This window comes from Cornus florida, unplaced genomic scaffold (assembly GCF_030987335.1).
Source record: "Cornus florida cultivar Cherokee Brave unplaced genomic scaffold, ASM3098733v1 CherokeeBrave_3.0.0_Hap2_Chr07, whole genome shotgun sequence".
Taxonomy (NCBI): Eukaryota; Viridiplantae; Streptophyta; class Magnoliopsida; order Cornales; family Cornaceae; genus Cornus; species Cornus florida.
Genome location: NW_026775577.1, coordinates 1,586,591 through 1,602,081, shown reverse-complemented (window position 1 = coordinate 1,602,081; position 15,491 = coordinate 1,586,591). Strand labels below are relative to the sequence as shown.

At 34.7% G+C, this 15,491-nt stretch overlaps 1 protein-coding gene across 1 annotated transcript; it reads right to left on the bottom strand.

Moving 5' to 3' along the window:
* Positions 1–4,025: 4,025 nt before the first annotated feature.
* LOC132315687 (glyceraldehyde-3-phosphate dehydrogenase A, chloroplastic-like) lies at positions 4,026–7,124 on the bottom strand. Its single transcript, XM_059814034.1, has 3 exons — positions 6,700–7,124; positions 4,902–5,143; positions 4,026–4,187 (listed from the first exon to the last, which is right to left on the bottom strand). Exons 1-3 carry the CDS (start codon positions 6,810–6,812, stop codon positions 4,162–4,164), a joined length of 381 nt encoding a protein of 126 aa, XP_059670017.1. The 5' UTR covers positions 6,813–7,124; the 3' UTR covers positions 4,026–4,161.
* Between the last annotated feature and the right edge of the window lie 8,367 nt (positions 7,125–15,491).

Sequence of the window (15,491 nt, the reverse complement as noted above, 5' to 3'; positions counted from 1 at the left end):
CGCCGAGGGATGATTCGCTTTGGACCCTAAGTGTCTGGATCAACATTTTTCTCCACAAGCTCAATACCGAGGAAAATACTTTATAGATACTACCTTCACAAGCCCTCGCGCTAAGATTACAACAAATGAGGAAACCTTAGACAGGGTAATATACTTCAAAATATTACCATTCAGCAGCAAAATGTATGCAATATTGAAGGCATTCATGAATTTTCAGAAAAATAAAGTTGAGGCATCTTAGCCTGAAAAACAAAGTTATATTATCACAAAAATATCGTTCCATTACAAAGAATTAAATTACAAGATTCTACTTCGGATCGAATGGAGCAGAATCAAAAGCATACACTACAGTAGGGCTTGAGGTTGGAGGAATTGAAGGATCAGGAGCTGCAGGAGTTGATAAGCTTGAAGGATCTTCTGGGTGAGCCCTCACCATCTCAGCAAAAAGCACCTCAGCCTCTTGAGCCTTTGGACCCTCATCGTAAAGGAAGGACACCCCCATGTTTGAATCAAAGGCATCCAGATCCATTATTTTGGGGCCTGAGCCTTGATTAAAGCCAGACCAGTAAGCTTTTGCGCTCGACAAGTGCACCAAAGTGGAGTAACGGCTTTGCATCTGTCTCCCAGCAATGACACAAGTTTTGATTGACTCGGTCAAGCGCTGGACTTCAGTCTCCAACGTCTCCACCTTAACTGCAGACTCAGCCAAGCGCTTCTTGTAGACATCCCTTGCCTTAGAAGTAATCTTCGCCTTCAGGGATGCGTTTGAAGTTTTCTTCTCATCATTGTCAAGGTCTTTCTCTAATTAGTAAGTCAGCGAGAGTCAGGTCAAAACTCTCCAGCCTTCGGCGGACAAGGAGCGCTAAGATTATTCGAAAAAAGTTAGGGTTTACTTGAAGGGGCGAAATACCTAACTCAATGAAAACTGAATGATAGAAAGGGTGAAGGGGGAACCGAAGAGCGTTGAGATGCCCAACTGAGAGGAGCAACTCGTCATCTCCGACGCCCTCGCTGGCATAAAAGTCAGCACCCTCGGGGTATTCTACGATCTCAACCCCCTCGGGAATTTCGAAGTCTTCCATTGTGGATTCAATAGAAAAAGTAATACGCCGAACAGACAAAATTGTCTCTCTCTCTTTTCCTTAGTAAAGGTATAATCTGACCTAGAAGTGGATGTTTCGACTTGAGGAAGAGGGATAGTTGATTCATTTATCAGATCGTCTACAGAACCAGTGAGATTGGGAACCTTAGGGGAAGGAACCCTAATAAGTGTAGGGGATGACGAAGGCGTAGATTCAGAATCCATGATTTCTATGTGTTCAGGAGTAGTCGAAATGCTCATGATGAAAGATCAAAAAAGAAGAAGACGAAGAACTAACCTGACGAAGACGACGGAGTGAAGAACGCAAGAAACGCAGTGAGAGCAAAAGTAACCCTTATGGAATCTCTTAAGGCAGAATGGCAATGGGCAATCTTCGGACCATCTTTTGCAAAATAGACAACCATGCACTTCAATTCCCTTTTTAATAGGAACCGTAATCTAATTAAATAAGGAATTGGGGGCAAAGTGTGGAGGGAAAAATCTCCCTCCAATAAGACTAATCCAAGTCATCATAAATATAAACTTATCCTTGGGAAGTTTATAAAGCCCACTTCGCTCAAACCCAAATTAAGAACGCTGCCAGTCCAAGATCACTGTTCATAAGCCCGATACTAATGTTATTTGGTCTTTAATCCCATTAAAGCCCGAATTAAGAGATTATCAGTCCAACGTGCTAAACATCTAGCCCGTTGGTCAAGCCCAACCGGTTCAAGGTACATTCAGCCCAGTTATCCAAGAGTGAACAAATCCTATCAGTAGAAGGATTTGTTATAAAAGAAGAATTCTATGATAGGAAGTTCTGTACAAGGCAAGTAATCCGTATAGAAAGTTTTACAAAGGGAAAGCTCTATTTGTAAAGAAACTCTGTATAGGAAGAATTGGAGGACAAGCAATGCGAGTCCTACCTTAATTCGACCACCCTTTTGTGTATAAATAGGGGCTCAGACCTCTAATAAAAGGATCAAGCAATTCTACACTTCTCTTTATACGGTTCTTGTTTATTTTTATTTGTTGAGTGAGTTGTTCTATTTTTCTTAATCATTATTGGTTGACCGAAATTTTGCACCTATAGTGTTATATATTTGAAAATATACTTTTAAATTTTTAACACGAATTCTAATAAAGTAGTATATAATTAAATTATGACTAGCAATACTTATTTTTTGTTATCACTAACTATAATTGTTTTATGTGTTGTGAAATTAACTCCGTGATATTAATAATTTTTATTTTTAATTGATATTTACAAACCCTACTAGCCTACAACAAATAAGTGTATTTGTGACAGAAAAAATCATCCTTAATACCATATATTTTTAGCTACAAAAATATCACGCCACGAAATCGTCACCTTACACTGCATCATGGGTTCTATCCGTCACGGGTTCTATATTGTGAAAATAAATTAGCAATGGTTACCTATAATATGCCACTTGTTACATTTTTGTTACATATAATATAGCACTTGGGACACTATTTTACCATCACAATTGAAGTATCCATTTATGACAGGTCTCTTTTGAGGGTCAAAAATAATTTTGTTTATGACAACAAAATTTTACCTATATTGTACTTGTGACAATATTTACGGTCACAAATACCCTCTTTGTCCTTTCGCTTTCCTTTTCAATTTTGATCTTCAATAATGCTATTTTCCAAATTGTTATTTCTTTTTAGATCTCAACTATACTCTATCATCACAATTCCACATCCAGAGATATTGTTTCTAACTAAAGAAACAATATAAGTTGCAAATATTGAAGAATGGGTCGTGATAGATGGGCCTATGATTTTGGCTGATTGGTTTGGCAGAATACAGCTGACAATCCTAGTAAGCAACTAGGCTGGCAAACAACTAAAAAAAAGGAAAACAACTCCTCCTCTTTCTCTTTCTAATTCTCATCATGTCTGTGATGATGGTTGTTCGTCTGCAGTAGCTGGATCTGGTTGTGATATGGTGAAAATTTATTTGAGAAACAACATACCACCCACAAAATTATATCTGGATCTAGTTGTGATACGATGAAAAATTGTTTGAGAAACAACAGAGACCACCAACAAATGATGAGAATCAGGAAGAGAGAAAGAAGAAGCGCTCCGCCGACGCAAATTGCAACAATCGCTGCCAATGAGACCTCTGTTGTGGCGGTGGTGATATACTCAAAGGCGAAAGCGAGGAGGGAGTCGCCGGTAGGCATCAAGTCAAATTCCCTGCCGCCAATGAGCTCACAAGCAGCAATACAAAGCATTGGTGAGACACACTTGCCGCCAGAGAGAAGCTTTAGATTGGAGAAATCGGAGGGAATCTGACCGGAGAGGCGGTTGGCACTAAGGCTGAGGACTCAGAGCTGAGTCAATTTTCTGATTGTGTTGGGTGGAATCTGACCCGCAAGGCCGACGCCAGAAGTTGCAGAGGTGCAACAACCCAGTTGTGTGCGGACAATGAGTTCTTAATCGGCGTGTGGCATCTCAAAGTGGTGGAGCTGCCGAGAGGAGTCATCCCCAATTTGGCTTAGATCTTAGGCAAGCAAGAAATAGGCCAAAATACATTTTCCTCCACCTCGCCTGAACCATCAGTCCTTGCTTCTCATAGGCGAAGATCTCTGTATCGCTCTTGAATTTTATTTTGGACGGATCAGTTAATTGTTTGATGTGCTCTGGATACAAATTTTGCTTCTTTGTATTGTGATTTAACTTATCTGTTAACATAGCTTTTTCCGTATAAAATACTATAAAATTGCTTGTTATTGATTTCTGAATTTCAGTCTCCTCGCTTGAACCATCAGAGAAGACCCAAAAGAGAGGGTGGAACATTGCTCAGGCCAGAGAGAGAGAGAGGAGAGACACGCATTCTTTTACCTAGGGTTCTGCCTAACAAATAGTTCAAATCCATCAGCGTAAATATCATTTCCCTTGAAGAATATATAGTAAATAAGTAGTTTCATTTCTAGAACATAGAAACAATTTCATTCAAGTTTTAACATACATTTTCATATTATTCTTGCTAACAAAAACAACACAGAAATGAGCTAAAATATTTCCCAATGCTTCATGTTGCTTTATGTTCTACCATCACCCTTTTTACCTGCAACAATAATAATATTATTAGGGCATAAAACACTAATATAAGAACATGAACTAGAACATAACTTTGTTTCCAAGCATAAACTAGAACCTAACTCAACTGTTTCAAAGCATTAATGTCATCTACATATTTTGTTCCCATTATGTTCCCATTATGTTTTTCTAAAACATTCCTGTTTCCAAGTTACATCTAATCACAATGTTTCTGATTCGGCAAAATATAGTCCAGAGGGGTCCATATCATTGAAGAAGCTTTAATAGAGCATCAGGGGCCAACGTGAACATCACTTGGACCTTCAATGTTCATCACTCTAAATACCCAGTCCATAATAATTAACTCACCGTAAATTACTAATTCCAGTTGTTATAATTTGCTTATATAAATTATGTGCACCACTGCAGATGCCTCATTCACATGGTCTTTCATATAATTGCCCACTTGGATCTGAATGCAAGTATAGTAATATGCATTATTCGAGCTCTGCTTGAAAAATTAATGAGCTATAAGGAACCTCCGGTTAATTCTTTACTTATGTCCTACATATCTCACCATCTTTTCTTCCTTACTATAACAATAGCCCCACATTTTACGCCCCAATATAATGACACCAACTACCAAAATGCTTTCTATAGCAACCATGCATTGCCCCAAATAAATGCATGAGGAATGCTGCTAGTAGAAGAACAAAAATAAGTAAGGAGGGAGATGTATTACCAATTTTTTGGTCAAGGACCTTGACAAAGTGGGCAAAGCAATTTGTGGTACATGAGGCATTGCCAATGATGGGCTCGGCCGGGTTGTAGGCATCAGCATTGACGCCCGCATAGGTGGGTATGTCACCTTTCCCTGGAGCTGTGATGAGCACTTTCTTGGCACCTGACTCTATGTGCTTCCCAGCACCATCACGATCCACAAACACCCTTGTCCCTTCGATCACCAGATCGATCTCCAAATCTCTACAACATAACAGAATTCATGACAGAAATAAACACTGTTAATATAAATAACTAAACATATATGTAATAGTACACTAGCAATAGAAATGTAGTTCAATTACTTCCAGGAGAGGTTAAGGGGGTTGCGGTTAGAGATGACTTTGATAAGCTTGCTAAATTATTGCACATGAGCATTAAAATTAATTTGGATTCAGGTTAACGATCCAAATTGCACCCTTAATGTCATTCCTCGTCTCTGTTATTTAGATAAAGACCAAAACATAACCCCGAGACCACCATTTTTGGATGCATAATAACATGAAAAATTCTAAAGGCTAATCCCCAAATGTATTATACATATATAAATACACACACACACATATATATTGGCTGGCCTGGAGGAAAATTATACACAGAGAAACAAACAAACAAAATAAAAACAAGAGAAATCCTGAAAAACCAGAAAGCACAAACAAGGGTTTAGTAATCAAGTTTATAAAGATGATCTACTATATTATTATATCCTACTATAGCATGAACTCCATTCGATACTATTATGTTAGTTAGATTGTCTACGGGTATGAGTTTGGGCTTGTGACATTGGAGGCAAAAAGGAATGAATTCATAGGAAATGAATGGGGATAGTTCACTGCATGGTTACTATTTAAAGCTGGGACCTTCACTTAAATTGCTATGACTTCCAATGTTGGGAACATGGTCCTTTTCCTCTGCTATGGTACAGTACCACTAATTTACCAACAAACCCCTACTTTTTTTCTTTGGATACATATTCGTAAAATGAGGAAGTTAGTCATAAGGAATGTCCTAATTAAAAAGATTATAGGCATATTCACAAGATTCAAATTTTAAACTTGTTATTCTCTGTTTTGGGTTTTTAAAATTTTATTTGTTCTTGATCAAACTAAGAATCGCACAGAGTCATTGTTATACTCACCTTCATCCCATATGAATTTGATCGACCAAGAGTCAATTTCATGTTTTATAGTATTTGTACTTAAACAAATTACAACATATCACTCTTATTTCATTTGTTTACCCCATTTTATTAATTTATTTCCCTCAACATTGTGTATCTAAATGTATAATACTTCCCCATCATAAAATATAATGCATATGCAGCATAAATATACCACACTTCCCAAACTTTCTCTTAATAGTATTTGAAGAAAGATCCTCTGACTTTCATGTTTACAAGATAGAAGATAATAGTAGCATGAACTCCATTAATTATAAATCTTAAGAGAGGATAAAAACTAAAAATCCATCAATAGACTACAAATAGATAGAGAGATTTGAATTTACGCCTAATTTTATAACTAGTATCGAATTCTAATATCAATGAAAAACAATAGCTCTTTTAATTTTCCCTTCAAACCTATCTCACCCTATAGACATGACAAGACACGGGAAAGAGAGTAAAATTAAATACATTGATCAAATAAGCAAATATTAACTTTGCAATGTACATATATAACTTCATTGCATAGAATATAATGGAATTTTTACACCCAAGAAACTTGGACTATAATTTATCAAAAAGTAGACAAAAGGCGAACCTCTTCCTCGATGAGCTTGGTGAAGAATTTCTCGGCCTGAACAGTTGATACATCGCCACGGTAGTCGCGCCACACCAGATTACGGCCTTTGATGTCAAGAAGGAAGAGAGCATAGGCCGCTCCTACCATGGATTCTAGGGTTTCCGATTGCGAGAATAAATAAGTATTGGGAGACACTATGAAATCTGGTGATGGAATGGATTTGCTCAATTCAATTCATCTAATTGGGGATAAGATGTTGATGATATTCTAGGGTTTGCGATCTGGTCATTCTTCGGAATTGAAGAAGCGAAGAAAGTGGTGTATCTGATGAATTGCTTTGAGATGATTTGCGACTCCATAAATATGTGAGCGATGGAGAGGAGAGAGAGAGAGAGAGAGAGAGAGAGGAGAGGTATCTGAGCGAGATTGATTGAGTGGTACAGAAATGAGGGATTGAGTCAACACGTGATTTAAAATGGTGACAGACTTCATTCCGTCACCATTGCAATTTTCTGTGACTGAATTCAGTCGCACAAATCTATATTTTTTTTTTAAACAAATGTTATATTCAATTGTCAACTTAGATTAGAAAAATAAAATTAAATAAAAAAATTAAGTTATTTGTGACATTACAAATAATAAATTATTTGTGACATATTAGTAAAAACTTTCATAAATAATTAGTCATTTGTGACATATGAAAAGTAACGTTATAAATAATTAATCAGTGACAGATGAACAATCATTTGTAATATATGAAAATAAATTGCTACAAATAACTAGTCATTTGTAATGTACTAAACTAAACTGTTACAAATAATTAGTTCTTTGTGACCTATTATAAAAGATGCTACAAATAATTGGTCAGTTGTAAGGATAAATAAAAATTGTTACAAATAATTAGTCATTTGTGACGGATGATAATAGCTGTTACAAATAATTAGTCATTTGTGACAATTTTTATAAAGTGTAACAAAAAGGCTTTTTTTGGTGACAGTTTCGCAAATACCCTTATTTGTTGTAATGGAGGTGTTGTTTGCATTTAAATTCATAATATTTTTTAAATTTTGATTTATATATATATTAATAATATTTATTATTTTTTATTATCGGGATCTATATCATTTAAAAAAAAAATTTATTGTATCATATCCGTATGAATAATGATACTCTGTCCTATCAATATGGAAAGAAGTTGAAAGGGTTTTGACGAACCCTCTCTATCTCTCTAATTTCTTTATTCATCTTTTTCTTTTTACTGCTTTTTGATTCTTTATCTCTCTAACTCACGGTTCTCTCTTCTAAATTTGAATATATTAAAGAGAGATCGCATTAATGAACTTTTGAAGTTTTGTTTCCTAATCAAATCCCCAAAACTAATACAATATATATTGAAAAAAAAAAAAAAAAAAAAAACTTAAATACATACCTTCAATCTTATTGTGGTTATTTTTTCTATTCAAGCAAACATATAAGTTTATATGTATTTTTCACTTTGATTTTATGAATCAAGACTTCTTAATACTTTGTCTTCCTTCAATTTTGCAAAATAAAAAATAGTTAGAATCGTGAGTGAAAGAAAGAAAGAATCAAGGAAGCAGCAAAACGAAAAAGAAGATGAATAAAGAAAATGGGTCGTCAAAACTTCATCATCTTCTATCCATATTTATTACAAATTAAATCGCCAATTTAATCGAACACCGGGCACTTGTATTAGGGCTGTAGTGGTACTTGTCTGGCGAAATTAAACATTATGTTTTTCCAAAATGTAGAATGAATGTTTGTTTCAGAATTAATTATCTCATATACAACATGAAATAGATAGTATTATTAAACCCACTTATCCATTCAATTAAGTAAAATATATATATATATTTTCTTATTGGCAAAAAATCACACACCACTCATACTCTAATTTTGTAGACTCACTCTCACAATTCCCTTTAATAGATAGAAAACATATATACCACTATACTACAAAACTATTATCAAGTTAAACAGTTATAATTACTGAAAAAATAGATAGTTTTATAGTTTACCAACAAACAAACAACTTATACACTCTATAATTCCACAACAAAAGTGAGCCTCCATTTCAGACCTTCAATGCCATCAATACAGTGAGATTCAAGCTATTCCCCATCAAGAAATGCTCTTGTCCTTATGCAGAGGAGATAGAGTAATGGAAAGGAATCTACTCGCCTCCATTCTATTATTTGACCCAATCAAATGCATTTTTCACCTTCCCGCAAATTCCACAACCACCACCACACAGCAGCTTAATTACCACCACCACCACCGAGGCGGTAAAGGAGGTGGATCTTTGTTCCCCGGCTAAAATATGTTCTGGACTAACTGACTGGGACTGGTGCTCAATTTTTCCCCGTTGAAATTGAGCAACACAATGTGATTGTTAAACCACAATAAAAATAACAAATGTACATGCCATTGTTTAATGAAAATAACAAATGTTACCAGTTTTAAGTTTTATTATTGATTATATATTGTTGGGAGTTATATGCCCTGGCATAGCAAATTCCTGTTTGGATTAATTGACATATGTTCCTGACGTTTCTGAAATATTTATGTTTTATACAATTGGTGAATTAAATGTATTATATTTCGATTCACTATGAAATTGATAGTGTCCATGTAATTACAAGAAATATTTATATATATGTATGTGATGGCAATCAATGCATGATATATAAATAGTAATTATAAATTGTTCATAGTCGGTAATTATGGATGGACTCATAATTAATTAAGACTTGAACTGGATCCGCGTTAGGTTGAGATATATTGCGAGAGCCGTCGTATGCAATTACTCCCTATCACCGTCATAGCATTTGACTCTTAAGCATGAGAAAATTATAGACTCTTTTATTAATTAATAATTACTTTGATTTGTTCGGCGGATTTTTCGGAATCCTTAAACCGACACTTTGGATAATTATGTAATTAATAGTTAGAGGGTTATATTTTCAATATTTGCATCATTGCTACTTGTATTTATTTTGTATTGATTATGGTTGATCACAATAATAATACATTTATTTATTAAATTATTATTTTTGTCGAACAAATGTTTTATTGTGATCAAGCCAGAAATAATCAAAGGTACCAAAATAAATATATTAATTAAGTAGTCGGATTGATGGCATTATTTATCCGATAACTAATTATGCATAGAGGGGTCAAAGTGCAACATTGACTTAGAGGTTATTTATTATTTAATTGGAGTTCAATTAATTTCTTTTAGTGGAGTAGAAATTAATTTATGAATTAATTTAATTGGGTCCATGGACCGGGCCAATCATTAATTCATTGTAACCAATAAAATAATAGGCCCAATGGATTCTCACTCATAGCCCAACTTGATATTGGAATCATATTAGATTTGAGACATGTGAATTAGAGATTGAGAAGGATTAGTTATTTCCTTTTCTTTACTTTTATGTTGCCTATAAATATACATAGTTTATGTATATTTTAGGGGTGATTTTTAATGAGAAGGAAAAAAGAATTTATTTTCTCTCTCTGGAAAATTAGGGTTTATGTTCTCATCTAATGGAGGCTCCCACAAGCCTAGTTTTCCAAGGTCATTCATGGAGGCTTATGAGTGATTCCTAAAGGCAAAACAATTACCAAGAAGATGGAGATCCATGGAAAAGATGTCTAGCAAAAGGGATCTACAATAAGTGAGAACATTTACTTTAGAGGAGAGATCTGAGGTTTACTCAAACCTTGATGTAAGTATTCAATCTTTTAGTTGAATGATACACCATATTTTATTTTTGCATAAAACTTGTTTCTATTTGATGAATCAAGATCTATGAATTTAAATCCCTCGAAAAGTTTTTAAAACTTGCACGTTTCCCAACAGTGGTATCAGAGCATGGTTTGATTCATTACTAGAGATCATGATTTTATCAAAATTCATCATTCATGGATCCAATTTTGATATGCATATATATTTATTGATGTATGTTGATGTATGAATTAATATATTGATACATGATGATGTATGTATAATTGTGAATGGATGATGATATGTATTTTGGGCCATGGATGAAGCTTATAGGAATATTGAATGTAATTTTATCTTTGGATGAATGTAATTAAGGCTTTGATTTAGTCGTTTGAAAGTTCAACGATATAATTTAATTTTTTCCATTATATTTCAAATTGTAAATATTTTTAAAGCCATGTAATCTTCGTCAAAGGATGCTATGAAACTTTAAGAAGGTCCAAAAGGGTTAAATTATGCTTCAGTAATTTTCTGGAATTTTTCCGAATTTTTTGGAATTTTTCTGGAATTTTTTTAGGCTTAATTTAATTTTTTGGGAATTTTTCTGATTTTTTTGAAATTTTCGGCGTTTTTCCGGTGGCCGGAGCATCGCCGGCGGCGAGAAGAGGCGTCGGAGGAGGCTATAATCAGATGTGGTGCCTGTGGGGTGAGCCTGGCGCGTGAGGAACACGCGCCAGGAGGTGACATATGCTGGCGCGTGCATTGCACGCGCCAGCCAAGGGTGTAGGACCTCCACGCGCGTGCAGGCGTGTGGAGGCGCGTCCCACGCACCCCACGCGCGTACCAGCGCGTGGGGGCGAGTCCCACGCGCCCCACGCGCGTGCCAGCGCGTGGGGGCGCGTGCCTTCACCTGCAGCATGCCCCAGGCGCGTGTAAGCGCGTGTGGGGCCCTCCAGGCGCGTTCCAAGCGGTGTTTTGCTTCTCTCGGTGCGTACCAGCCTTATGTGGGTGTTTGCAAGCCGATGGATGATCCTCGCGCAATACTTAGAGTGGTTAAATGTTAAAAGCTGATTCCATTGGCCATTTTATTTGCTTTATCTGTTATTTGTTTATTTATGCGATGTATGAAATGCATGGAATATATAATTGTTAATTAATTATTATTCATGCATTGGATCCATGATATTTATTTAAATGGCTTGATTTATATTAATTAAGTTATGAAAATTAATTGGATTTGATTACTAATTAATTTGAGGGCACTTATTGGGAAACGCAAAATTATTTTTTTGTAAATTATTTTTAAAGTGTGCTTCAAATTAAATATTAGTGAATCGTTTAAAGTCCAAATATTTTCTAAATTTAATTGGATTAAAATCAAGACGTTTTGCATGCATTATATCATGTAAATAAATAAAATGAAAACCCTAATTATGAATGATTAAAAATTGAGTGGGAGCGGGGATTTTTATACATTGCCCCATGGCCTTTGTTATTAACACCATTGTAATTAGATCTTCAAAAATAAGGCCCCACGCATGATTTGAAAAGTCTTAATATTACAAGAATGGTTGTCTCATGAAAATACAAATATTAAATGTTCATTGTAATTAGATCTTTAAAAATAAGGCCCTACGCATGATTTAAAGAGTCTAGATTATAATGACAACATATTTAATGTTTAATTTTTCGTTAGAGCTTTAATAACGTTATACACTCAATCTAAAATCAATAGTGTTAGCTTCCCAACGAAGTGGTCTATACTAGGTGATTTTAGAAAGGCTAAATTAAATCGGGAATCATTTCATATGATAGACAAGGCATTGTCTTAAGAGATATGGAAATGATGGGATTTGCCCGCCAATAGTAATAATGAACTTCGCCAACCGAATAAGTTATTGGCGTATTGGTTATTCGATTTTTCATGCAGTGGTTAAGGGACCCACATACTATTTTAATGGAAGTGCTCACCTAATAGTAGATGAATCTCAACAATAGTAATAATGAACTCCTCCAACAGGATAAGTTATTGACATATTGATTGATTGATTTATTTTGCTGCAGAGTTGAGGGACCCGCATTAATTAAAAGGGATTGTTCACCAATAATGATAATGATCTCTTGTTCAATTGAGATTTATTATATTATGTGGTTAACAAACTCATTTTAATTTTAAATATGCATGACAGTATTAATAATTCACCTTGCATATTGTATGAATGCATTTATATTCAGATTAATTATGTCCAATCCAATTTATCTGCTTGCTTACATATTCAATGTAACTGGATCTTATTTATAATGACTGGAAAATGAACTTAGATATTTTATTCACAACGTAAGGGTACAAAATGTGTTTATTACTCCTATACCTATCTCTTTTACTTTGAGATACCAAATTTGACATTAATGCTTTTAATAAATTAGATAAGGCAAATGATATGACTTGGTGCAATATTTTAGAGTTTAGCTCGAATATACTCCAAAGCTAACATTTGTATTATTTTATTTTTTTCAAGCATCATATTAAATTTCAATGAGATATTTTGGTGAGATTAGATAGAGCATATGCCTAAGTACTGTGTCAAATTTAAATACCATCAAGATAGCCTCGTGAACTCCAGTTTGAAATCAAATTTTGGAAAATGATTATTTATTATTTAAAATTAGCTGGAGATCAATAGGGCTGACTTGGGTGGTAAGTTTCAAGTTGACATGATTATTGTCTTGTTACCAAACTCGTTCGATTCTGTTATAGTGAACTAAATAAGGAATCAGTTTAAGTTCACACTCGCTGATATTCTTATAGAATTGGTAACAGATGAAGAGATAATCAAGAGTATGGGCATTCCTATCAATCTAACCTAGTCTATACCATCTTCTTCTAGGCCCAAGTGGACGGGCAAAGCAAAGAAGAAGGATGATAATAGGACTAGGCTAGCACAAAACATAGGTATCTAAAAGGTTAAAGGGAATAAGGCAGTGTATGTTGAAGGCGAATGAAACTGTTTCTTTTGCCGTTAACTAAGACACTAAAGGACAAACTGTCTAAGCAATGACGTGGCATAGGAAAATATATATTTAATCATTGAGCCATGTTATGTGGTTGTATCTATTGATTCCTGATGGATAGATTCTGGAGCCACTAAACATGTTTGTAATTTATTGTAAGGATTTCAGGATTCCAGAAGCCTTGATGATATGGATATATATTTATCTTTTAACCTGATGCCAAGGTTGTAATTAAGTCAGTGGGAGTATTACATCTGAAATTAGAGAGTATGAGGATATTAGTATTAGAGAACTATCTTTATGCACAGAAGTGAAACGCAATCTCATTCTTATTTCACTTTTGGCTTATAAAAACTAGATCGTTATTTTGTAAAACTGGTTTTATAAAATTGAATAGATATGCGATTGCTTCTGGTGCATTGAAAGATGGTTAATATACTATAATCACAAGCTCTTAAGATTTGCAGGATGTAGAAACTAATGTTGCATCTTCTAGATTGAATGTTAAGAGAAAATTTGTTATTCCTGACTCATTGTATTTTTTGGTGTCTATTTTTGGGTTGTAATCAATCAAAATGAGATTTAAAGATTGGTTAAAGAAGGTTTATTACCTAGTGAGGCAGAGGAGCCTAAACCAAACTTGTGAATCTTGTTTTGAATGATAGATAACTCTAAGGGCTTAATCAGCCAAATGAAATGGACATAAAGAACAATTGGAATCGGTACACACGTACACGTGTAGTCTTATGAACATCCAATCAAGATTACTTACGTTTTGGATAAATTTACATGTTGCGACACAAGTCTTATACTTTTGGTATATTCCGAGAGGGTCAAGACTGATGTGGAGCACAAATTAGGTAAACTTATCACGACACTTCGATCTGATCGAGTATTTGAGTATTTCTTGGGATAGTGCAAAGACTATATGGTCAATGAGGGTGTTGTGTACCAGTTTTCCGCAATTGACGCTAAATTAATTTAGGTGTCAAATAGGAATAACAGAATTCCACTTAACATGGTTAGATCTATGATCAGTTATGCCACATTATCTTTTTCATTTAAGAGTTTAGCGTTAATGACATCGATGCGCATTATGAACTGCATTCCATCTTAGTCTGTCTCAAAGATACCGTTAAGCTGTGTTTTTAACTAAATCTTAGTTTGAATCACATGCACATATGGGGTAGTCTTGCACATGTGCGCTTGATATGGACAAGTAAGTTGGAAACAGATCATATGCATGATAGATTTGATAGCTACTCTAAAATGTCACTAGGACTGATTATTTTATGATCTCAATGATAAAAGTTGATTGTTTACACTCACTGTTTATTTATAAGAGAATCATATTATGAATCACATACCTAGTAGCATAGTGTTAGAGAATATGGTAAGAGTACCAGATGTACCACATATAAACACACTTATTATAGAAATTGAGAATAATATATGAATTCCCTATTGATGCGTCAGCATCATCTAGTACACAGATTCCTGCATCGGTACATTAATGTAGTGGGAGGATTATCATCCAACCGATAGAATCATGTTTTTAGGTGAGACCATTATGGACATCCCTGTTAAACATGAGTTGGACCCAGTAAGTTACACGGAAGCGTGAACCGATATGAATACAGATCGTTTTGGCGAGTTACTATGAAATCAGAGTTGGAATCTATGTATTCTAATAAATTCTGGGATCTTGTAGAACTTTCTAGTAGGGTGATACCTATGGAAGGCAAGTTAATCTACAAAAAGATACCAGAAGATTTCTTAGTGAATAAATTATGAGTGTACAAGGGAATGTCATTATTTTTCTAATTCTATATATATTGATGACATCCTACTCATTTAGAATGATGTGGAAGTTTTGTCATTAATAAAGAGGTAGTTGTTCAATTACTTTTAAATGAAGGATTTTCAGAATGTAAGCTAGATTCCTAGGATCAAGCTTTTGCAAGATCAGGTTAAAAGGAAAATAGGCTTATCTTAATAATCCTACATTGATAAAGTTTTGACCAGGTTTGGTATGCATAACTCAAAG

What these genes read in the sequence shown, in the direction of transcription:
- LOC132315687 (XM_059814034.1), bottom strand. Translation starts at nt 6,812, where the DNA reads ATGCTCTCTTCCTTCTTGACATCAAAGGCCGTAATCTGGTGTGGCGCG. An exon ending in CCAAGCTCATCGAGGAAGAG is followed by an intron (nt 5,144 to 6,699) that starts GTTCGCCTTTTG and finishes GTTATGTTGTAG; the next exon opens with AGATTTGGAGATCGATCTGG. An exon ending in GGTCCTTGACCAAAAAATTG is followed by an intron (nt 4,188 to 4,901) that starts GTAATACATCTC and finishes TTATTGTTGCAG; the next exon opens with GTAAAAAGGGTGATGGTAGA.